The sequence below is a fragment of the Nipponia nippon genome, unplaced genomic scaffold, assembly GCF_047370975.1.
Source record: "Nipponia nippon isolate SJK-2023a ecotype South Korea unplaced genomic scaffold, ASM4737097v1 scaffold_5, whole genome shotgun sequence".
NCBI classification, from domain to species: Eukaryota; Metazoa; Chordata; class Aves; order Pelecaniformes; family Threskiornithidae; genus Nipponia; species Nipponia nippon.
The window spans coordinates 44,364,725-44,389,751 of record NW_028262369.1 but is presented as its reverse complement, the minus strand read 5'-3'; the positions used below and the strand labels follow the sequence as shown (position 1 = coordinate 44,389,751).

General features: G+C 37.5%; 1 protein-coding gene across 5 annotated transcripts in view; it reads left to right on the top strand.

Moving 5' to 3' along the window:
- The window catches only part of VAV3 (vav guanine nucleotide exchange factor 3), a 179,692-nt gene that overhangs the window by 78,396 nt on the left and 76,269 nt on the right, over nt 1-25,027 (top strand). For all 5 annotated transcript variants that reach the window (XM_087732765.1, XM_087732762.1, XM_087732764.1 and 2 more), the window contains exons 9-15: nt 1,955-2,054; nt 3,509-3,604; nt 5,252-5,320; nt 7,770-7,856; nt 8,319-8,404; nt 8,778-8,910; nt 9,248-9,357. In XM_087732765.1, the coding sequence (XP_087588891.1) occupies nt 1,955-2,054; nt 3,509-3,604; nt 5,252-5,320; nt 7,770-7,856; nt 8,319-8,404; nt 8,778-8,910; nt 9,248-9,357 (681 nt within the window). The remainder of the gene's footprint in view (nt 1-1,954; nt 2,055-3,508; nt 3,605-5,251; nt 5,321-7,769; nt 7,857-8,318; nt 8,405-8,777; nt 8,911-9,247; nt 9,358-25,027) is intronic.

Sequence of the window (25,027 nt, the reverse complement as noted above, 5' to 3'; positions counted from 1 at the left end):
TTTTGAAACAGGATTGGATTCGATGTCTGTATACTTATTAAGCTAGTATTTGGTGTTTTGAGCCTGGAAGTCAAAATGTAACCTATTGCTATACGAGCCCTCCCTCTTCTTACCCCCAGTTTTGGCAATATCGTTACATAGACAGGTAACATCTGTATTTTGAACAAAACTTAAATAACTTGTTTTGCACAGCGCTTTTTTTGTGCAAATAGTCCCAGGTATTTTATAGCATGTACCTGTATTGTTTAACAGATAGAATGTTATAAAAGGGGAAGAAGGGGCAAAATAAGTCAAAGATACATATTAAGGCTATTCCAGGTTAAAAAACCCAGAAGAGTTCATAACTTGAAAGAAGAGAAAGCAGGTGCAAAAAAGAAGAGAGAAGAGACTAGGGTCTCTACCCTGCAGTCAAAGGTGTGCACACTCTGCCTTCAGACTGTGAAAAATAGCCAGGCTGGTAACAGGATAGCTGTGGCAGCATGCCATGCCCTGTAGGCTAATTGCCAAATTTTTAACCCACCTTTTCAGATTGTTTTTTCTGCCAGCACTGAACAGCTGTTGGACTGTATAGATGAACTTATATGCCTATGGTACTTAGCTGAAAAACACTTGTACTGTGGGCTACAGTGCTGACCTACCTTGAAGTAACCCTTGGGTTGTGGTTAAAAATTAGTTCCTTCTGGGACTGGAGCGGGAAAGACCTGTGGGAGCTAATTGGATTTGCTTGGGGGTGATGGGGAAGGAGGATTGTTGCAGTAATAACAGGCTTGTGAGAAATTGGACAGCAGCATCTGGAAAACGTTAGACAGGAGAGTTGTTTTTCGAGGGAGGAGGGTGTCCCAGGCTGCCCATAAACAGTCTTGCCTTCAGAGACCCTCTGTCTCAGCTTTTATGTTGGAGCAGGACATAGTTATTTCCCAGGCTATTAGACTTTCTGCTGCTGTAGGAGCGAATTAGGGGACAAGAAGTTGTTCTGGAAAATGCTTATCTTTCTAAAGTAGTTCCGAAATGTGTGCTAAAAAGGGAACAAAGGACACAGAAGAAACCTCAAATTTGTATTATACAAAAAGGAAACAGATGGAGGTCGACTTGGTGTCTTACCCATGTAATGATTAAAAGTAATCAGAAGTGGTAAATGTTAAATTAGTATCACCACTTCAATTGTGAAAAAAGAATTTAAAAAAAAAAAAAGAATGGTAAAGATTAGGTGAGAGAAAAAGAAATTTAGGAGACCCCAATGAAGAGCTCATGGGAACCCCCAAAAAACAGATTTGAAGCGTACAGAAGGAATCACCTCAAGAAATATATGAAAAGGTGAAAGGAAACAGCACTCTGCAATGGGACTAGCAGAAAGAAGCACTCCAAACGGGCAAAAAACTCCTGTCATAAAACTAGGCTCCTTCAAGAAGCATTGCTGCTCTTGACAACTATTGAAAGTTTCTTGTTTTCATACGCTATTATTTTGATCTGAGAGCTCACAGGATATAAGCTGGTAGAAACTGTTGGAGATGGATCAGTTTGGGTAACCTACAAGTTCTTTGAAGAATAGCTGTAATTAATCCTGTTAAGCCTGTGTTGCAGAATTTATTCATTACAACCTTGGAAATCTACAGTGTTGTAAATACTACAGACTGTTGTTCTGTTAAACAGCAGTTATGCTGCTTTTTAATGAGTCCTCTATTTATCAGAACATATATATGTGAATATTAAAGGAAATTGCAATGATTTTACAGCATTTTGAAGGTAGATCAAAATTGTATTCTCCTGAATATTCTTCCTTGTATTCATGCTACCCATTGAAGTCTGTGGCTAAATCTTAATCTTATCCTTGCTTATTTAGGCACTGCTCCTTTTGAAAGGAGGATTGTTAACAATGTACTTGTGAAAAATGATCAAGGGTTGTTCTTGAATAAACAAATGTTCCTTTTATTCTTTGTCTCTTGCTTTGATTTAGATTGGTTATTTATGGACAGTACTGCAGTCAAGTGGAGATAGCGATATCATGCTTAGACAACATCTCTAAGACAAAAGAAGATGTTAAACTGAAGTTAGAGGTATCAGTATTTTTTAACGTGTATATATATACATACATATATATATATGAAAAACATGCGTTTCTGTGAATATGCCCTGCTTTCATCCAAGTCAAAAACCTTATGATGAAAAACTAGCTGGACTGATACGTTACTGTGTTTCTCTTCCTTTTCATTTTTTTGGAGCCTCTGATCAAATGAATATGTGAGCTGTTGCAGTACACTTCCTGGCACTGGAGTGAGTGGAGTTTTGCCACTGACATCAGTAGGGTTAGGGTGGTTTGTTTTTTTTTTTTTTGTGTGCGAAGTGATCATCAGCAATACACTTCTGTTTATCATGACATCTCAGCCAAGAACAAAGAATTGCAGAGTCACTCAGGTTGGGAGTGACCTCTAGGCTGAACAAGCCCTGGTCCCACAGCCTCACAAGGCTTGCTGTCTGCCGTGACCCCTGGGTCCTTTCCAGCAGAGCTGCTCTCTAGCTGGTCAGCCCTCAGAGTTAGTGTGTCCCTGGTTAGTGCATACCAGGTGAAGGACTTTGCCTTCGTCCTTGTGGCCTTCATGTGAGGTTGCTGTTGGACATGCCCCAAAGAGTGTCACCTGCACCTCCAATCTGATGTTGTCTGCAGACTTGCTGTGGGTGTCCTCTGTCTTTTCCTGCAGATCATTACTAAAGATATTAAATGGGAAGGGTCCCTGGACAGACCCCTGAGGAGCTCTGCTTGCAACTGTCCCTTTGGTAGTGTAGGAAACGTTAGTCACTGCTCTTTTTGAGACTGATGATCTAGCCAGTTTTTCATAGACCTAGCAGTTCATTCATCTGGAGCATAACATCCCAACCTGGATATCAGGATGCTGTGGGAGATGATGTTGAAAGCCTTGGAAAAGTCCACTAGACTCTCCCCACCCATTCACATATCTAGCCATTTCATTGCGGAAAGCATTCAGGTAGGTCAGGCATTGATTTACCTGTGGTAAATCTATGCTGGATATTCCCAGGCACCTTCAATATGTGCCCAGATATTGCTTCCAAGACGACTTGCTACATAATTTTTGCAAGGACTGAAGTGAGACCGACTGGCCTGTAGTTTCCAAGATTATCCTCTGCTTTTTTTGAAGATAGGTGTAATATTTGCTGCCTTTGCTGTGCTTATAGGCAATGTCTCTTTTTTTTTTAATTCAATGGAATGCCTAATTTCTGTTGTCTTTGTGATGTTTATTCTACTCTTTCTCATGCTGTTGAAATATCTAAGAACAAGTGTCTAGACCCAGTCTTTTTTGCTTAGCTATTATTGTCATATCAACTGTTTTCCTTCATTTTGTTGATACTCTTTATCTCAAGCTTAATATGGTTATATATTATATATAATGTGCCAGTATACTTGGCCAATATATCACTGAATTTTCATATATATCACTTGAATATTTTTATTTTCTGACTCACTTGTCTTATTCTTTCTTCTGCTTTGAACTAGGAATGTTCCAAGAGGGCCAATAACGGGAAATTTACATTGCGGGATCTTTTAGTGGTTCCAATGCAGAGAGTGCTAAAATATCACCTACTGCTCCAGGTATTTTATTTTTGAAATCTATGGTGGCTGAGAGCAAAACTGTGATTGTTTATCATCAGTGGACTGTAAGAATGAGAGCTAAAGGTCTTTATCAAAGGGAGGTGATTGACATTTCCATAGATTTGAGGCTGATTTGTTATGAAATAAAATCCAGTCAAGTGCAGGTTTTCTAACAGAAATCATTCCTCAGAGCTGAAGCATATCTGGGGAAAAAAGAATAAAACACAATTTTTTCCTCAGTATCTGCACCTTTCATTCTTGGTATGTTTAAAGTGCTTAGTAGTACCAAACTGTAATCATGGCCCTTTGAAATGTGAACCATTACCCCCCAAAGGAGGAAGCTGGACCATACTTACAGCATACTTTTAAGATGTTTCTTTGCTGTCATAAATTACAATAAAGCCATATTTATTTTGAAATGCTTCTTGTTATAACCCACAAAGTGTTAGCTTTTGCAGTTAGTCCTGTAATAAGGGTGGAGAGTCTTATAAATTTAACTTGATAGCTGTGCCAGGAGACTCATTAGTTCAGCTGCAGAGAAATATATTACTATATTAGACTGTCAGCCCTGCTGATGCTTGTAAAATGTCGTTTTAAAAGATGTACCACTTGTGTGTGAAGCATAATTTTAACTCTGCAGTGCAACATACTTTCTGTAATATTAAGTTCTTTGAAATATTTCTATAAATGAGTCATCAATATTTTGATAATGGAAAACTGGAAAAAATAAAATGAATGGTACAACTGCTTTTTAAAAAAAAATTTGAGATCTGAGTTATGGTTTTATAGTCAACTTGTATATTATGAAAAGATGATTAACAATATACAATGTCACTATGCTCTAATGTGTGACACTACAGTGTATATCAAAGAAGAAAGAAATATTTTATAGACTTTGAAAGAAAAAAATCCAGTAAATTGTTAGAATTGTAAAGTGAAGTATAAATATGTATTTCCTAGGATTTTAGCAAGTTATTATGTTAGCTGAAATGTATAATTCTCTTCTCAAATTATAACAAAGAAATAACCTGTTTTCCCCAGAGGTTACTTTTTCACTTCATAAAAACCAAAAAAACCCCTTTGTTTTTCATATGGGAAGTGGCTAGAAAAATACTTTAAACGTGTACATTTGATTTAAATATGTCTTCTGAGTCACCTTTATCTAAGGCGTAATGAGACAGTGACTTCTTTTAAGCAATTGCACAGTTTAGCTGAGTTTTTATTGCCAGCATACATCCCTCCCTGCAGACAAGTGCATGCTTTGGAATGGGATGATATGCTGTATAGTAGTGTGCAAATGAACTCAAGTGTTCACCTGTGCTTTCAGCATGCACATACAGTAATGATCTGATTGGCAAATTTTAAGTGCTAGACAGACCAAATTACCTTCTAATGATGGTTCATCGTCAGCTACAGTTGGTGTTTAGGCTATACAGCAATCATTCTTAAACACTTGCCAATTATCTGTTTGCAGTAGTCCCCACTCAGTTATAGGCAGCTCACTATAGGGATGAAAATGTGAATTCTTGGGTTGTGTGTTTTGGTTTTGTTTTTTTCTTTGGGGGGGGGGGGCGGGATGAGCAACAACAACTTCAATTTATAAACTGACAGGCAGCAGGTGAAAGGTTTTAACTGCTCTGTCCACAGGAGCTGGTAAAGCACACTACTGATCCCATGGAGAAGGCAAATCTAAAACTGGCACTTGATGCAATGAAGGTAAGTACTTTTTATATAAATATGTATAAAAATATATATAACAGGCATGTTTTCACAGGTCACTGTGAGCTTTACAAGTATGTCAGGGCAAGTATATAGTTGAAGGCTTGGCTCAAGTCTGAGAAACAAGTTCAGTAGTTTTCTGAAGTGGAGCGTTTATGAAATGGAACTTCCTTATTTCAGTTTACTTCTACATCAGTTTGCTGTGATATAATGAGATAAAACACACATATTTCAATAGTGTTGGTCTCACTTCCAAACTTCAGGAATATTTCTGCCACTGTAAGTCAATTCTAATCAAGGTCAGCAGTTTCCCACTGAGATGAAGACAGTTATCTTTCTTTACAAGACTTTTTTTCTGTCATCTTAATGTGATCTCTGTAGCTTTACCTTTGAAAGCAGCAGTGTCTTTCTGGAGGTAGAGTATCTGTCAATGTAAATTCACCTGCAAGTGGTACAAACAAATGCTTTATAGAATAGCTGTATTGCCTTATGTATAAGGCAATATATTATGTGTTCCTCTGCACAGCTTCAGAAATGAAGCGCAGTTCTGCTTCAGTTGGCTTCGCGGCATGAATTGTGACATTCATGTGCTGGAATCGTGAAATTTTTTCTATCCTTTATGGGGAAGGGGGGAAAGAAGCCAACACGGCACAGGCCATATCTCCTTCTGTTGTAATCTGTATGGTCTACAGAAGATGCTGAAGTCGGACTAAATTAGTTTTGGGTCACACAGCTGTCTCATGTTACGTGACTGTCTGCCTTGAAGGCGTGCAATACAGACCAGCTCACAAGTGAGATTTTTGGCTCCCCTTTTTTGTCATGCGGTTTTGTGCAGTGAATGAAGAGAGAGCCACCATGATTATCTCCCACGGAGAGATGCCTGAAATGGGATGGCACAGTGTTGCTTCCATCTACTGGCAAGCCGTGCGGCCTGGCTGCTGCTAATTGGCTAGGAAAATAACCCTGGTTTTTATTCCCAGCCGCCCTGCTTTCTCTTTCCCATTTGTTGGCTTACTTCATTGTTTTTGGTGCCTGTTGGACTGAAAATAAAAGACCAATTAAGAAATCTCTTGCCAGAGTGGCTGTGGCAGTTATGTGCTGGCTGGCAGGACGTAACCAGCCAACTAAAAAACCCCCCAAACCACTTCCCACCCCACAAAAACCCCAGGTATGAGCATCTCTCCTTAAGGTTGCAGCACTTTTTCCCTCCTGATTTACTCTGTCCTCTTACAATAGTCCCTGCCAGTGTAGCAGAAGTAACTATGCAGCATCAGTATGTTGCTCCTAAAAACCCTGGTGTGTCTGCTTGAAAATAAAGTGTCTTTAGAAAAACTGCCAGCAAAGTGGTACTGCCCCCCAATAAAGAAAATTCTAGAAAGGGTTATGCTGTTAGATTTCTTTTAGCAGCAAGAAAAGAGGTTATTTAATTTCTACACTAAATCTTTTAAGACTGATGTGAATGTATCCTGCACAGATTCATTTGGGAAGCTAGCGTAATGATTGCAGCTATTCCTAGGTTCTGATTAAAAACATCTTAGGAAGAAGATGTATCTTTCTCCCACCCTCCAAATTCGTGGCCATATTGAAGGGATACTGTAAAAGCAAGTTGTGAAGATCAGAATGCCTTTTCCAACTGCTGCTCTCAGGGTCCCTGACCTTACCAATTACCACTCCTGCTCACTCCTCATCTCTAGCCATAAACAGAGAAGTCTCAGCAAATTGTCACTATTACTCAAGCATGTTCAGAGCATTTTAAAGGTTTTAGTGAAATGTGTACAGTAAATGTTCTGGTAAAGGGGACAATAATGATCTCAACCTGTAACTTCAGGTAGTATATCCCATTAAAAGCCCTTTCTAAAATCTGCTGTGTAATGGCTTCTCTCTGCTGTTAAACAGTAAGAGCAAGATCCTACTACTGGGGCAGTAGCTTCTTCTCTCCTAATAAGCTTATGATATGTTTACACCTTACATGCTGCTTTTGAGCTCCCTTACATATATTTTCTACTATATTCTCTGTTTACCTTCTGTCTTATTCTCAGATATTGGATGCTGTTGACTGCTTTTTTGGACCATAAGTGTGCTGCATAAATTACACTTCCATCTTTAATCTTGAAAATAAGACATTAAAAAAATTCAGAAAAAATCATCCCTTTTACAGTTTATTACGTGTTTCTCTTTCTTGCCACTAAATTTGTGTTTCAATAGATATGATGAAGAAAGTTGTAAATATGATTGAAGATATGCAGAGGCTTTTTTCCTTCTTTATTTAGGCATACATATTGATAATTCTTGAACATTAAAGATAATTTAAAAAAAAAAAGACTAAATATGCAGGTAAGGCAAAGACAAAATTAGAAACAAATTTGCCAAAATAAGGTATTAAAGTGCTCTGTTATGAAAGAGGTTGTTTTTTTTTTTCCCCTCCCTTTTTCTGTTGATGCTGTAGGACTTGGCTCAGTATGTAAATGAAGTGAAGAGAGATAATGAAACACTCCGTGAAATTAGGCAGTTTCAACTATCAATAGAGAATTTGGTATGTGATATTTTTAATCTCCGTGGTTTTTAAATCACTTGCGGTTAAATATATTGATAGATGTATTTTTTTCCCGTTTCATTTGAGATTATAGTACTTTTGATGATATTTAAGTATAAGTATGCTTTGCTTGGTCTAGAATGACACAAATATTTAAGAACAGAAATCTCTGCTATTTTGGGGGTCTGTCTGTAGTTAAGTATATTTGCATAGTTAAAGGTTTGTATTTGTACAGTGACTCAGGTGTTTTTGTAATGGGAAAAATTTTCCCATTTGAAGACAAAACTGGAATGGACTGATTCTTTATTGTATTTAGTTTAGATGATACTGAGGAAAAGGTGTTGTTTTCAGGCCTGGAAAGTCCTTTTTTTGGGGTAAAAGGAGTGAGTGGTCTAACATTTGAATGTGTCATCATCTTGACGCTTTTGCTATATTGAATCATACATACTACTTCTGTTTCAGAATCATTCCCTCTTACAGTACGGAAGACCTCAAGGTGATGGGGAAATAAGGATAACTACGTTAGACAAACGTGCGAGGCAAGACAGGTGATGGCATGACTTCTGGTGTTTGCTATTAAAAAGACTGTAAATAACTCTCTTTTTAGATTTCATGTCAGCTCAATCATTCTTGAGAGTACTTCCCATTTCACTGTGCATTCACAGAGCCTATCCGCTGTTTACCAAGTGAATTTGCCAAGTGATTCACGGGAAGTTAGTAATTACGTTATCATCTAAGATCACCTAAATCCCTTGCAAGTAGTACGTCTCTAGCGAAAGTACTTTCAGTGTTTTTTGTTTTGTTATTCAGTAGTTAAGTTGTTCACCTTCAAAATTTTCAGTGCCACAGGCAAAGGTTTGTAAAACAAGACTTTGGGGTTTCTGGAGTGTTTTTAACCATCTTTGTATTATATTTTCATAGGCATATCTTCTTGTTTGATCTAGCTGTAATTGTTTGCAAACGGAGAGGTGATAATTATGAAATGAAGGAAATAATAGATCTTCAGAAATACAAAATTACAAATAACCCCACTACTGATAAAGAAAATAAGAAGGTAAGTATTTGTTGCTAATTCATCTAAAATGTATATTTTTAACAGCAGTTTGAAACATTTTGCAGGAGTTCAGAATGTATATACAATTTATTTACAAATTTTATGTTTTAAATGTAAGATTAAGTGAATATTTAGGGATTTCAACTTTGTTTATTTTGATGTAATTAAAACATTTGAGTAAGTCATTCCTAAGTGAACACAATAATGTGGTCTTGCTTTTCCCAAACTCAGGGAATTAAGGAACATATAAATGCTTCCTTATTCCACCCCACCCCCCCCACCCCCCTTTTCATTTCTTCACAACTGTTGACCTTGTATCGCTGATCTTTTTATGCAGTGGTCTTATGGCTTCTACCTCATTCATATCCAAGGTCAAAATGGTTTAGAAGTTTATTGCAAAACTAAAGACTTGAAGAAAAAATGGCTTGAACAATTTCAGATGGCTCTGTAAGTATGTTTTTATTAAGGTAGAATCACGTTCATCACAAGTGTAAGGATATCACTTAAATTATGCTGAACTGCTTTCATGTATAGATTTTTTTAATGCAGCCTAGTTACCTGATTTATTTGACTTTCTGAGAAACACCTGACTGACATCTTCATGAACAGAATATTTCCCTGAAACTCCTCTTGGAAAAGAAAGAGGGCACTCCAGGCTATGTATTACTTTCCAACTTTGCTGCTGAGACTGTTTTAATAATACTGTCTTAAGCAACCAGGGGGAAATATTAATTATTTAGCAATAAATATCTAATGTAATAGTGACATTTCTTTCCCCTCACATTTTTATTTTGGTTAATTGAAATGTATTTTTTGAAAGGTGATGCTGATGATTTGAGAGGAGATCCTGGCGTCTTTCTGAGTGGCTTTTAACTAATTTATTGTTTAGTATTTGGATCAAGTTGCTTGGCTTATTAGATTTTATTTGAAAAGGCTGATTTCCTTTATATATTTTCAACTAAAAGAGGAGGTTGCTTTAGACTTCCTGAAAAGTGAGTTGTTCAGATGCAGCACTGCAGATTATATTATTGTTATGCAGCATGAGCTTTATTTCCATTTCTGATTCTTGTCAGAAAGACAAACATGATTATTGACACCTTGGGTATTCTGATTAAATTTAAAACATGTGAACAAGGGAATCAGATGACAGGGTTATGCTTGCTTTATGGTTAAAAAAAAAAATGCATGAAGGGGGGTGAGGTACTCCCACTGAAAATACAGAGATGGCATTAATAAAAATTGTTTTGCATGTGATTGTAAAGGTATGTGGATTCAGAAAAAAGGCTATTATGAGCTGATATGAGTGAAACTCACTAATAAGCTCATATATGTTTTTTAAGACCTTAGTATGATGAGTGCTAATTATTTAAATGAAAACATAAGGGAGGAGAACCTGGGCTGGATAGATATTATAAGGCCTGGTTACTAGGGTTCCCATCTTGCTGATTTTTACTGAAGACAAAAATGACATGTGTCTTGGCAAAAATTTCTGGGTAGCGTACTGGGGGGTGGGAAGAGATGTTTATTTGTATGTGTGCAGAAAGCTGAGTACTTTGGCTCTTTGTGTCCCTGTGCTCTCACTGCTTCACTTTCTGTAACGTCATTATTGATATTTACTTAAACATAGATAAAACATGTGTGAGAAACATGAGGAACTCAGATTTACCAGCTTTAGCATTGCAACTATTGATCACTCTTCAGGCGTCCTGGCCCAGTGCACAAAAAACCCCAACCAAACAAAACAAAAGTCAGCCAAGGAGCTAAGGAGAGCAGTAAGAAAGCTATCTTTTCTCCCAGGAGCGTATCCTCAGTTCTTCCCAAACATTTTTATGGTCCCCCCCACTACTGTGTGTGGTGGGTGAGTGCAGCTGCACGGATCCTTACGCAGTGTTAGGCACCAGCCAGTGCTCATGAGCTGTTCATGAGCGTGCTTTTGCGAACAATGGTTTGCTGCTGCCGGTTGCTCTACATGAGCAGAACAAATGGGGCCTGAAGGGTTCACAAGTTAATGTGCTGCTCTTTCCTTTTGGGCGGATGGAGTTGGTCGTTGAAAATGAGAGTGGTGGTGTCAGCCTTGCCTTGCATGGCTGTTTGTCCTTCTCATAAACCCACACCTCTAGTTTAACCTCTTCCTGTGTGATTAAAGGCTGTAACGCAGGGGCACGGGACCTGAAGCAGCAGGGTTGCTGCAGGTCAGGGCTGAGGTGCAACATGATATAGTGGCATTATTTGCATTGGGCAATGCTGTTGCTCCCTTATATTTATAACCACTAGGACTGAAAACAATGGGGAGCTTTTATGCTTCCTGAAGTTTTTATACCTTTCCCCCAACTCTGTTACCTGGGTTTGACTTCATAGCATATTCCCCTCAGCAGCTCTCCCAAAACATACCTTGGTGTATGTAGCAAAAATTATATTCTAATGCATGCTGAGGCACAAGAGTTTGTATTTGGAAATAAACTAAGCCAAGTGTTTTGAACAATTGGTTTGTTAGTTTGATTTGCTTGTTTCAGGGGTCTCATTGCTTGCTGTGTAGGTTATCTGTTCTAGTGTGATTCTACTCTGAAAAGTAACAGTGATTGAAATTATGCTGTTATTCATCATATCCAATTATAATTGCTGCTTCTATGGGCAAAATGCTTCTCATTACTTAAAAGTTTTACTGAGACTGCAAAAACAACACAGTTGAAGGAGTGAATTACATTCTTTTTTGATTATCAGAAATGTTTACTGAGTTTCAGACAGAAATTTCAATGCAGTTTTGTTACCTTCAGGACAGCATTCTGTGTAAAGTCTGGTCCGTGCAAGTGTTAATCGAAGAACATAACAAGAGAAGAAATTAGGATCTCTTTTTATTATTTTTAAATTAAGAATGAACCTTGTTGCCACTAGAACAGTTTTTTTGGCATAACAATGTTAGCTAGGCTGTAATTTTTTTATTTTTGTTTTTTAGGAGCTTAGATGTTTATGACAGTGTATGAACAGCAGTGATTATAGTTACATTGCTGAAAAGGCACCTACTGTTGAGATGCTGGTATCATTGAGATGACAGTTTGTCTCCAGATATGGGAAGCTTATGTTATTGATGAAGTGCGAAACAGAGGAGAATTCTGCTTTGCTGTCTGGACTTGGTTTAGGTTTGGAGGGCAGGAATACATTAGGCACACTTGATATGGAAAATCTTTAAAGGAAGGAAGGATGAAATCCCAGTGCAATTTCAAGAGTATTACTTCTCAGACTAGTAAGTTTTTGTTAGAAAACTAGTTTCACAAACCTGTGAAAATATTCTGCCTCTTGGCCAGCTCTGTTGTTAGTGTGGTATATGGCGAGTTATTTTGTCGTGAAGGAGGTTGGGAACAATGGGTTACTATTCATAAGAAACTGAGTAAATTGTTTTTATTCATATGGCAGTTCTGTTGCTATAGTACGTGTTTGCTGTTTTCCTGAGCCTATTGCATTATTCAGTAAATACATAATACCAAAACACCTCAATTTTTATTTTTCCTAGTAATTTAATGAGGGTTATTGATGAAGCCTGTTCATACACTACATCCTCAGCAGCAATGATACTGTGGCATGGCTGCACTGAACTTGATGCTGTTTACCAATTCGCAGTAATCTCCACAGTTGAGTCTGGGTCACATCCCGCGCCCCCCCCCACGTTTATTGTGTACAACCTTCAAATTTGCTGGTTATTTGGGAGCGCTGGATTTTCTAGATGGCAATAAAATGAAGTAGGACACTGGGGCAGCACAGTTAACATTGCAGTCAAAGCTCTTGAAGCTGAAACTTTGGTTGGACTCATAAACCTGATGAACTTGAGAGATTTTTGGAAAGCTAGCCGGCAGAGACCAGCGGAGGACGTTTTAACAGGAGCCATCATATCACAAATGGCTGAGCTCTCTTGTGGTGTGCCTGTTCCCTCACGGATGTGAATGGAAGTTCTGCATGCACAGGGGGAGCGTAACCGCCTGTTGCCTCAGAAGAGATGGGCTGCTTAACAGCAATAGTGGCTAATTTGAGCAGTTGCTATTTTGTTCTTGGAACTCTGTTCATAGTGAGCATGAGCCTATAGCTGTACAGGTAAATAAGCACTTTTTAAAAGACAGTACTACAAAGACTTTACTGTACTAGACGTGGAATGTTTAAATTTAATCTAGCATGTCAAATAGCATTGGTTTAAATGCAAAGTCATTCCATATCCAAGATAATATTAATAGAAGTGTACAGCCAAATTACTGCACCAAATTACTCAGCCAAATTAGAGACATCATGTATTAAGTCAAAGTTTGTCAGCAGCATGATAAAGTGCATGGTTTATTTGCTGTAACTGAGCCATTAAAAAACTCAAAACCTGATTATGAGTGTGAGACGCAATTTTGTTAGATTTTCTAGTAGCATATCCTGTCTAATCTCTTTTCTTCTGTGTAAAAAAACAACCAGAAGAATCAGAACAAATATATAATGTCTCATACCTACAAATTACATGAACTAAATGATACTTCTGTGTTATTCAGCTTATGCTAAAAGGTAGGAGCATTGATCGGTATTTTTTTTCCCCTAGAAAGCTCTCCTACAGATGCTTCTCTTATTTTAAAAATGCTTGTTTTTAAAAATAGATGACTAATATATGTCAATGAATTTATGCTAACCATTCGTTATTAAAAGAAAAAACTCCTTGAAAGTCAAAGTTCTCCTCCTCTATTGTATGCGTGCATGTACCTCAGTTATATTACTTTGGAACTACTTAGCTGGCTAATTATCAGGCTTAATTTCTTATTATGTGGCAACTGCTTTCTCATCATTGCTGTGATGAGTTTAATTCTCTTTTATTTCATCATGAGATGACAGAATACATACTGAAAGAAAATACGTTGATTATTACTACAGCTGTCTCATGTTGACACTAAACATTTGCTTCTATCCACTAAATATTCCTTTGAGTGTGGTTTGTTTCTTGATCACAGTAGAGCACGGAGCAGGTGTGTGTTGTCTTCCTCACAACAGCAGAGACCTTTTCCATGAAAGGCCACATATTATATTTTCCCACTGACTTAATATCTGAATCCATTAGTGCAATACGGCATGCAGTATCTTATGCTGATTTGTGCTGGATTTATTTTGTCATCGTGATGTCCAGTTTGCTGATTTAATTCTTTCTTTCTTCTGTTTCTCAGTTGTGCTTTGTAATCCACTCTAAAAATGGGCATCAGCAAACTTGGCTTCAGTATATATTCCTAGACAGGAACATATTACACAGAAATGCAATTTAAAATGTAATCACAGAAGAATTTAGGTTGGAAGGGGTGTGGGGAGATTGTCTACCTCAGTCTCCTGCAGGGCTGAGGTTGCTCAGGGCCTTGTCAGCCTGAGTTTAGTACTGCTGGATTTCAAGATGCACAGAACCAATATTGCAGTCTCATGCAACAGTGTTGTAACACGCCTTTTAATTAAGCTTTGCTCAACATCTCTCTCTTTCACAAACTGAGAAGTGCATGAAAACATCTTGCAGGCAGAGGAGCAGGCCTTTTTTTAATACACTTAGTTAAAATTTCACCTTCAGAAGTACTCTGATTATAGTTTCTGCTTTGACAGCTACTGAAATTGCAATATTAAACGTCATGCCTAATTAGTAATGCCTGAAAAATCAGTGGGAAACACATGATCATTATAGTGATTAGGGTACGCATTAATTGCATGGAGGTAATGAATATGATTTTTTTCTTTTTTTAATATCCAAATAACAGCAATTTCAGACATGAAAGCTGTACAGCCCTCAAAAGTTAGTGATTTTAGTTTTAATTACACTATATTTAAGTTTTAGGTTACTACAGAGTTTGTGCAGCAGCTCAGGTACAGTCTAATATGTTTTTGAAAAATTCAGTTAGACATAAATTCACACCCTGTAACTCAAGGGACGCAGAACACATCATCTGATTGTAAGGAAATAATCCCGAGGTTCATTGATTCTCGAATGCGATAGGTGTGTGCGCAACATTCTTGATCAGGCAAGCTACATAAATTGTAGATAGAGCTCATTGATTTTTCTAGATTTTAAAGAAAACTAGTATGAGAAACAAGGTAGGTGAAAAGTGTTCTCTTACCTGTTACTATACCTATTTCCAAATTTGGTTTGCACTCTGTGACTAATGACATTGGTTAGATTCAGCTCAAATAGATCTGTTCCCTCAGATAGTGCATTAATAATGCATATGCATTAAGACTTCTTCTGAGAGCATATTTGAGCTCTGACATATTGAACACTGACGTATTAAATTAAAGCTTTCTTATCAGAGCACTTTAAAAGCCTTGGATATCTGCTGCATTTTTCAAATAGCCTGCAAAGGTGTTTCACTTATACCAACCTCACATAGGTTACCAAAGCAATAAGCAAACATGTCTGCCTGGGCTTCTGCATCAGTATAAATATTTCAATGCCTCAAAAATGAATGCCAAGTTCATGTCTGCCAAAGAAGAATGGTTGCCTGTTCTTTGCTATGACTCTGGTTGTTTTTGATCAAATGTTTTTCAGGGTTATAAGCAACCATTCACAATGTATTTATAGTTATGCAATTTCTTTAGATTATTCCAGACACAACAAGAACTGTGTGTAGATTCTGTACATAATTAAGAGCACAGTGTAAGGACAGCATGGAATGTGAAAGCAAAACAGAAATTATGAAAACAGCATGTAAATGCTTGGAGATGACAAATATACTTTGATATTATGTCTTCCAGTTCACAAAACCCAAAGATTTCCCAGTCCTTATGATTTTACAACTTACCTTACACCATATGAGGTATATGACTATGAATATTAATAAGTGTTTCTTAAAATTCAGTGAAATAAATTTGTAGTGACACTACGTCGTAAAAATAAAGTATCACCATCTAAATATTGGTTTTTGTGCAAAGTGTTAGTTATTTTTAGTCTTTAAACATGGAATGCTGCATTACATGTTTGTCCTGATACTTTGGCTGTATGAACAGATGTCCTAGTTTCTCCCTGCAAACTAACGATACCTTTTTTCTTAGCAAATTTAGGTGTTTGTCCAGTAATTTACAAGTTTATGGCTGTATATATCCCATATTTTTACATTTTTTACTCCAAAACATAGACATTTGTCTTCAGTTAAGTGTAAATATATGATATAATATTTAAAGCTTATCAAGACAAGCAACTTTGTAAATTTGGATTTGTAAGACTTAGAACTTTGACAAATAAGACTCGGCCAGTGAATACTAAAGCATATAAAGTATTGATGCTTTTGATTTACAAGTACTGATGTGTGACAGAGCTTTGTTCCTATCAGGTGGTGTTTAAAAATGATGTACAGGAATAGATTAGCTCAAAGCAGTCCATCTCCCATGCTTTTCAGGGAAGTAGGCTGATAAGGAAAAAGGAAAGCCATTATCTTGTTTGAAACAATGCAGTACGTTTCCAAAAAGTTAACAAGATAATTTCCTTGATCTCAAAAAAGCCACTCATCATATGATCAAATAAGCAATTTTCCTAGCAAAGTCTTAGAAGTTGTGCCTTCTTGATCAAAAGCACAATTTACTTGTGATATGGTTAATTTAATTATATAACATGTCTTCTTGATGGAGACTCTTTGATGTGGCAAACCAGAATGTTTGAGTATTAACATATGGAGAATTGATTGATTGATTAATTCAGTAAATAGGATCTTCAAAGATGATTCTGAAATATAACAGCCTAGCTGGAACAGGGAAAATGAATTAGCTGTAAGTAATCAGCATTACTCCTGAGGAGAGAAGGTAGAAAAGAAGCTGAAAATCATCCTTTGTGAAATAGCATTGCCTACCTCTAGTGAGAATACCCCTTAAGAATGCCATTTTCTTTCTTCATCTTTTTACAGTAAATAATAAAATCCTTGTACAGATTTAAAAAAACATTATTTATTTGTATTTTGGTCTCTCTACTTTTATTTCGTTATTTTATTACACAAATGCCTTTCTGTTAGATGACAGCATGTTGTATGAAGTGATCAGTTGAAACGGTGACACTTACTCACAGCCAAAATGTTTCGCATGGAAAGAAAGGATAGTGCAAGTGTAAGGCTGGCTTTGCTGTTTGTGGGGAACAGGATCCTAAGGGAAGCCTGCTGCGTATCAGAGCAGGGAGTGAGGCCGAACATGAAATTCCTCATATGAGGTTTGGCTGAAAGCTTTTTGTCTTGTTTGACAGTAACATGTATGGTTTTCTGTTTCTTAACTTCTGCTGTCCATGTTGTTACTTAAAACATTTGAATATGTGACAAATGTTAGCTATGTTTTATTGACTAGTTAAGTTTTCCCAAATTTTCTGAGATGCTTAGTACCAGTTGTCATGGTTAACTTCTAAGGTGCTTAAAATTTTGAAAGGAGGTCAATTTGGCACAAAACAGGAATTCTAACTTAGGATGTCTTAATAAACAATTTCTGTTAGCAATTAATAACTTAGAAATACTTATGGCAGATCTAGGTTTATTGATGCATTTTCTGCAGTGATGTCAAATATTAGTACAATAAGTAAAGCTGGAATGAAAATTTTCAGTGTCCTCAAGTGTTAACCTGTGCCATTTTCTTTATAGGCTGTACTGCGTGAATACAGCATCAGATTTCATGTCACATACAATTTAAAATGTTCTTCAGCAGTTCGTGCTCAGGGTTTCCATAATTCTGAACAGTTCTGTATGGAGCATTTTAAATTATTATAAGCATAACATGGAGTGCAGAATAATAACAGCTCTAAAATGCAAAGGTCCAACTTTGGGTTGAGAGTTGAGGAGAGTTCAAGGTATTGAGTTTTATCTGAGCTCCCTGTAGTATTTCTTCTTTTAATACTTAAAACAGTTGCAATGCACTGCAGACTCCTCATCTGATACTTCGTGCATCTGCTTATTTTTTATGCCTCTGGGCTCACAGGTGGGCATACATACATTAACTGTTCTCTAAAGCCAGGTTTTAATCAAGCGAAATGGCTACTCAGTTTCAAATATAATGCACTTTTAAAATTGTGGAATCTTTTGCAAACATCTACACACAATCGAACCCTGCATAATTTCTTGTGACATGATTGCATTTCTTGAAGAGATTGATATGGAAAAAGATCTTCAAAACCTGACCTAAATAGCATTTCTGCAAAAATGAGTGAAAACCAAAAGTAAGAAGTATCATTAGAAGTTCCTAGCATGTTTTTTCCTTTTGGGGGAAAACTGTCAACCCCGAAGAAAGGGCAGCTGTCTCACTGTACTGTTATGCAGAACCTGTGACTCTGCTGGACAGCCTGTTCCCAACCCAAGAGCAGCAATATCTGGACACTTGCTGCTGTTCCAGGTCACTCAGAAAAAACATGCTGGTGGGATTGCTGCTGGGGGATGAGAAAGTTCCTCTTCTATCCAAGTTGACAGTCCCACTGAGTTATGACAATCTGGAGGAACATCTCTGGGCTTAAATGATACCTGTGAGGTTTATCATCAGTCCCCTGAGAAGAATGTCTCGATTCAGCCAGTGTTTACAATACCTTTGCTTTCTCTGTATTTAAGGGAAGAACTGATCTACTCAACAATGTCTAGGTCAGAACCTGCTCTTGTTGATACCCTGTCTTGTTTTGCAGCTAATTCACTTTTGAAAGGAGCTTTCTTGATCCCTTTGCAAAGGGTTGCTTTTACATTTCTCTGTGTGAGGTATTTGTTCTTTGTTTTCCTATATGCGCTGCGATTCCTGCAATTAAGCCTCTATGTGCTTTCTGTGGTGGAAAGTTGATGTGCATATATCTGAGGAATATCAAGCTTTTTTCATTTTTTTTTTTCTTTTTTCCCCCGTAATACATTTTTCCTTCCAGTTTAAGAAAAAACAAATTTAGTTTAAAAGTCCTAGAAGTCTGGGAAGGAGAAGTTGAGTTGTTAATTAAGTACTCGACAGAAGCAAGTTTTCTATATAAATAGAAATGTTTATAATGGCTATAAGCAACACCTTCTCAGTGGCCTTGACCCAGGGAGTGGGGCGGATCTGTACAGGTCTTAATTGCTGAAGTCAAGCTAGTATTGAAAAAGCTGTGAAGGAAGCTTTGAAGAAGAAATGGCCCTCAAAATACAGCAAGAAAAACAGAAGAACTAGTCACTAGTGGAGAACAGCAGTGGACATTGCAGGCAGGTTGTTTAAACTACAGTTTCTAACTGGTAGCGTTAAAGGTAATAGTAAATAGATTTAGAATAAAAGAGGAGAATTTTTCTTTGGGCTGCGTTCTGAAGTCTCCTTCCTTTAACTCCTTGCAGAATATGAAGCCACAAGATGGTAGACTTCCAGCGCACTCTACTGCTGGATACCTTCTTGTTGCTAGTGCTGTGCTATGAGACTGACACCCGTAGCCAGGAGCCAAAGACTGCAGCTTCTAGTTGCTTCTACTCTTTACATTTTTATAATACCACCTCTTCTCTTTTGTGTGCTCTTTGTCAGCAGAGGCAGTGTTATTTGCATTTCATTAATTTCCTATTTAAAATTTAAACTTGCTATAAGAATTTAATTAATCTGATCAACATAATACTTTATTTTATCCCTTTATTATATTTTTATTGGATTTGTTGGCAGCCAGTAGGCTTTCAGTAATATGTCCATGCAAAACAAACTTGAGACAATAGTTCTTAATGTCTGTAAGGCTAATACTGAAACATCTGAAGGGCAAAACATCCGAGGGAAGGTATACCAAGTATGTTAAAATTTGTGAAATAAGGATTTTTTTCATCGTTTATATCTTTGGAAATACAGCCTTTCTGGAAATGAAGACTGGGATTTTAATGTGCTTATTTTCCACGTGGGAAAATAGAAGGAAGGAGCTATAGTAAACTATCTCTTAGCCTTTTATTTATTCTCTTGGGACACATTAGCTGTAGTAATTACATATTTAGTAGAGAGATAAGATAGAGTTTTGGGGCTGAAAGTGTAATAGTTCTCCTGGTGCATTTTGTTTTGTAAGCATTAACTGGGTAGAGGAAGTTTAAACTGGCAGTAGAAGAAAGCATATTTGTGCCTAGCCCACTGAAGGGATTACAGTTCATTTGCTTAGTCCAAGCCGTTGTGAAAGGTACTCTGCATAGTTTTTCACGTGGGAAACATGAATGTAAGAATGCTGATAAAAAATTAGATTGTTGCTATAAGGTAGCCAAATGTCTGTTATATGCTATTGCTATTCAGACACATTCTGATCCTAATGTTTTCTAATCAGAACATGGTTTTGATTAAGTAAGGAAATGACAGTAACAAATCCCATCTAAGCTGCTTGGTATTGATGATGTATGCTTTTTATTGCAGTATGCATCTTGGAAACACTTTAGACTCAAGATGATCAAAGTTCAGTTTTGTAAAATGAGATGTAGAACTTACATTGTCGGATTAGGTCAAGATTGCCAAGGTTCATTGCTTTATTTTGACTTAAGTATTAGTGTTTTGATTGTGACATGTTTGTGTCTTGAGGGTTAAGAATTACTTTTAAGTTTTTGAACTGTTATTCCAACTGCTATAGGAAAGCGTTAGAAAACTGTAGCTTAATCTGTTTCATTTTATTCATATGCACAGTTATTTTGGTATTTTGAGGTAGAATAGCAGAGAGAATGTATTCCTTATTCTGTAGGCATAGGAATAGGTGCCTAGATGTCCTGTCTGACAAGATAATTTTGGGCTATCTATAGCATTACTCTGTGGTCAGCTGTGCCATTATCTAGGTGAAGATTATAACTAGAATGAATTCTGAGTGCAAAAGCTTGTGGAGGGCTGTTGAGAATGTGACACTTTCTGACACCATTTATAAAGGTGTTGCATTATGTTGGTGGCTGAAGGTACAGAGTTGGCCTATGATCAATTTACTCTTCTGAGAAGTAAGGGTCAATAGAAAGAAGTGGCACTGCAGATATGGAGAAGTATTTTTAAAAGGGGAATATTTCATATGGACAAGATCGGGAAAAATGGAGTGCTCCAAAGTCTGATGATATCGAGGGCAATCAAATAAGATACCTGGATAACTTCTCAACACTGAACTCTGCAAACTTTACAGGCAAAAGATCTGTTCAGAGATGCAGGATTGACTGAAGAAGATAGTCATTCTGCTCCTTGAACGGTGGCTCCGATGGCTGATGCAGAGGCAAGAATTGTGTGTCCATGTGACGGAGGAGACTAGCGAGACAAGCAAATGCAGGTCCCTGGGTTGGTGGTGTAGCAGTGAATTGGTCCCAGTGGGACTAATATTCTGCAAGTAACTTGGAAAGAGAAAGCTTTACTCAAAAGGCTCAGGGGCAGCCCAAGGACATTGCTGTAGTGACTGGAGTAAACCTGGTTATGGGGATCCAGCACTATGCAGGAGAGGGCACTCGTGGTTGTCCCTTACAAAAACTCTGCTGCTGAATTGGGGAGAGAATTGGAAAAAAATTCCTAATTACAGATTCACTCTGTTTCTGTATCCTGACATTTTGTCTCTGCTAGAGTGTAGGAGTTAAAGCAGCCTGGGGAAAAAGTAGAAGAGAGGAAGGGAAACTACTTTCGACTCCCCTCATTGCTTGTAAAAATAAGAGACAGAGCTTTACCATAAAATGAGGAATGTGTTCTCTGTCATTATTTACCTCAGATTAAGTATTCCTGGTATATGGGTGACTTCCTGCTCTGGCCACTCATCAAGATTGTTTGATAGCAGAGGTGATAAAACATTTCATTTGCGATGAGCCTGGGGCCCCCCATGGTAGAAGTGGTTGTGGAAGGAGGATTGAGGAACCTGTGAGAGGGCTTGACTGGTGACTCTTCCACTCTGATGGCGAAGGAACCCTGTTTAAGTCCAGCCCTAAGTTAGATTTTCCTAATGTTAGCCATAGAAATTGCTTCAATATGTTTGAATTTTTGTAACCATCATGTGTCATGTGTGGGTCCTTTTTTTTTTTTTTTCCTTCCCCTGGCAAGAAGTCCAAGAAGTCCTCCTGAAGAAGAAGAAAATAGTCTTAGTATTAAGCTAAAAATTAATATTGACATAATATTCAGTTTTTTCTGTGTCTTGGAACATGCCCACAGGTTTGGAAGTAGAAGGGAAAAGGAGATTTAAGAAGGATGAAATGTTCTCTTTACTGTGTTGTGGCATCTCTGGCCTGTGTTCTCAGGGTATCACTGTAGGGCTTGCTTGAACGCTGTAACTAGAAGAGCTTCTTTATGGTTGGATATGACTATGAGAAGTTGTGTGCTGTGACTGCTGTTTTTCTGTTGAAGTTATCAGCTTTATTTACTGTATTTAAAAACTCAAAAAATAGTATATGCTATTCAGTGTGAAAGGTTTTGTGGAAAAAATTTCCTATGGTCCTTGTGGTATTTGGGCTTGGGCGGTCACAGATGAGTTGTGCTTAATCTCTAGTTGGAAACTTCCGTGTGGTATCGAGTTGGGTTATTTTTGCATTGTTTTTGATTTGTTGAAAAGCAATATATGGAAAACTAAAATATCAAACCCCTAGATTCATCAAGTTTCAGACTTTACATTAAAAGACTTTCTACTTGATATGTACTGCTACAGTGCATCATCTCAGATTATCTAAGACTTGTCTGATGTGATGTGTAATGTGACTGCAGAACTGGATTTGCCATAATGCAGCATGACTGATCAGGTACTGGAATGTGCAAGAGTTTTCCTGTCCACAGTTAGCACTACGATATATATTTTTCTACAAAGCTTTCCTTGTTCCACTTCTACATTTACAGTAGATAATACACATTATCTTTTTATTTTTTGCTGTAGTTTTTTCTGGTTTTTTGTTGTATCACTAATTATCTTTCTATATTGTTTCACTTTAGAGTACTCTGTCTTCCGAGTAAGCATATTATTTCTATATATATATTATATATATTATTTTGCACTGTTCTTTTCTACTGCCTTACTCAGAATATCGGTGACAGGAAACTTTGCTTTCACATAAATGTGAATGCTTTTTTTTTTTTTTTTGAGCAGTGATGCCTTCTTGTCTAACATGAACCAACTGATAACAATGTATCTAAATATTAATATTTTTAGTAGAGTGTTTCTTTATGAAGAGAATCATGAGATAATGGGTAAAATCCTGATCTTCCTGAAATGTGACGGACTCTCAAATTTGAGAATATATTTTGCTGATGCATAAACTGAAATAAAACACATGCCATTTTCCCATTCCTGTTTGACCTCAAATTTGAGACATTTAGGATGAATCATTAGAAATAGAAAGGAAGAGAGAAAGGAAAACTTGAATGTTGCTCTTCTCAGTGAGTGCAATGGCTGTGTTCATTTTGAGACAACTGCTTGGAAGTATCTTCTAAATCTGCGCAAAAAGACAGACTGAGCAGCAGGTTAGGTTTCTTCCCTTGTTGATTCCTGCTCTTTCTGCACAGGATCCTCTGCTGAGGCTCTAGTCCCTTCCAGTAATGTCGTGGTTTAACCCCAGCCAGCAACTCAGCACTACTTAGCCGCTTGCTCACTCCCCCCCAGTGGGATGAGGGAGAGAATTGAAAGAATAAAAGTGAGAAAACTCGTGGGTTGAAATAAGGACAGTTTAATAGGTAAAGCAAAAGCCATGCACGCAAGCAAAGCACAACAAGGAATTCATTCACCACTTCCCATTGGCAGGCAGGTGTTCAGCGATCTCCAGGAAAGCAGGGCTCCTTCACGTGTAATGGTTACTTGGGAAGACAAACACCATCACGTTGAATGTCCCCCCCTTCCTCCTTCTTCCCCCAGCTTTATATGCTGGGCATGATGCCATACGGTATGGCATAGCCCTGTGGCCAGTCTGGGTCAGCTGTCCTGGCCGTGCCCCCTCCCAGCTTCTTGTGCACCGGGCAGAGCATGGGAAGCTGAAACGTCCTTGACTGGTGTAAGCACTACTCAGCAACAACTATAACATCAGGGTGTTAGCAACATTATTCTCATCCTAAATCCACAACACAGCACTATACCAGCTACTAGGAAGAAAATTAACTCTATCCCAGCTGAAAGCAGAACAAATAATTGTTAGTCTTACAATCACTAAACTAAAACCTGGTGGGGTTTAAAGAAACTGAGGGATTCACTCTTTATGATACATTTTTATGATCCTTAAGAACTGAGTAGTACTTGGAACCAAACTAGGTTCTTCTGTAGATAATAGTGGACGAGATAAACCGAAGTTTGCGTTATGTTCCAAAGTTTGTATTGTGTCATATGTTTGCAGTTTTGTATTCCTCTACTTATGCAAGTAGGTCAAATGTATCCAAATTTCAGCATACAGTAGAGAGCCGAAGTTGTAAGTCTGTTTATCTGGTTAAATCTTCTGTCTTGTTTAGGACATTATAATCCGATAGTTTAACCCATAGGTGCAGTGAAACAGTGTATGTTGAAAGAAGGTGGAGGACCTTGTGACAGCTCTTCTGTGAGGCAACAGCTTCATTCTTTGCCATTTTAGCACTGCTTTTTTTCCTTTCAAGAGTAACTTTTTCTGTTAAGGACTGTAAAGTGAAACTGAATGGCTTTATAAAATATAAAGAAACTCAAATATTACTTTTAATGTAAAGAAGAATGAACATGGTGTATCATCTTTGTTCTGTTAATAGGAGGTATATTTTGAGTAGTTCATGTATTTCAATCTTTGTGGAAGATAGCCCGAGAGAAGAATGGAAGAGAATTCTTACATACGAAAGGAAGTTACATAGTCATATGCTTGTGTTAAACAACTGTCTGTATAAGGTTGTCGTTTTTTTTCTTTTCATCCACTATGCTTATTATTTTTGAAGATTGATCCTGCCCTAATTAAATGAATGGAATTTTTTCTTTGGTTTGTTCTTGAAAAATGGTCAGGTTGTTAGGATTAATTTGATGTGCTTTCAAATCTGATGAGTCTCTGCACATTAGGCTGATGTTTTTGACATGGTTTTGCAAGCTATCCTGGTCTGAAGCAAATGGTCAACAAAAAGCAGCTTTTGTTGGGAGTGTAAGTACTGTAACTTGTTCTGGGGAGTTTTCAGGATTGTCCATAGTTAACTGTGTAGCCTAAGAGGTTTTAGCAGCCCATTGGCAAACATGTTGTGAAATACAGGCCTTGCTCTGCCGAGTTAGCAGCCCCAAAATAATAAATTGTTCGCC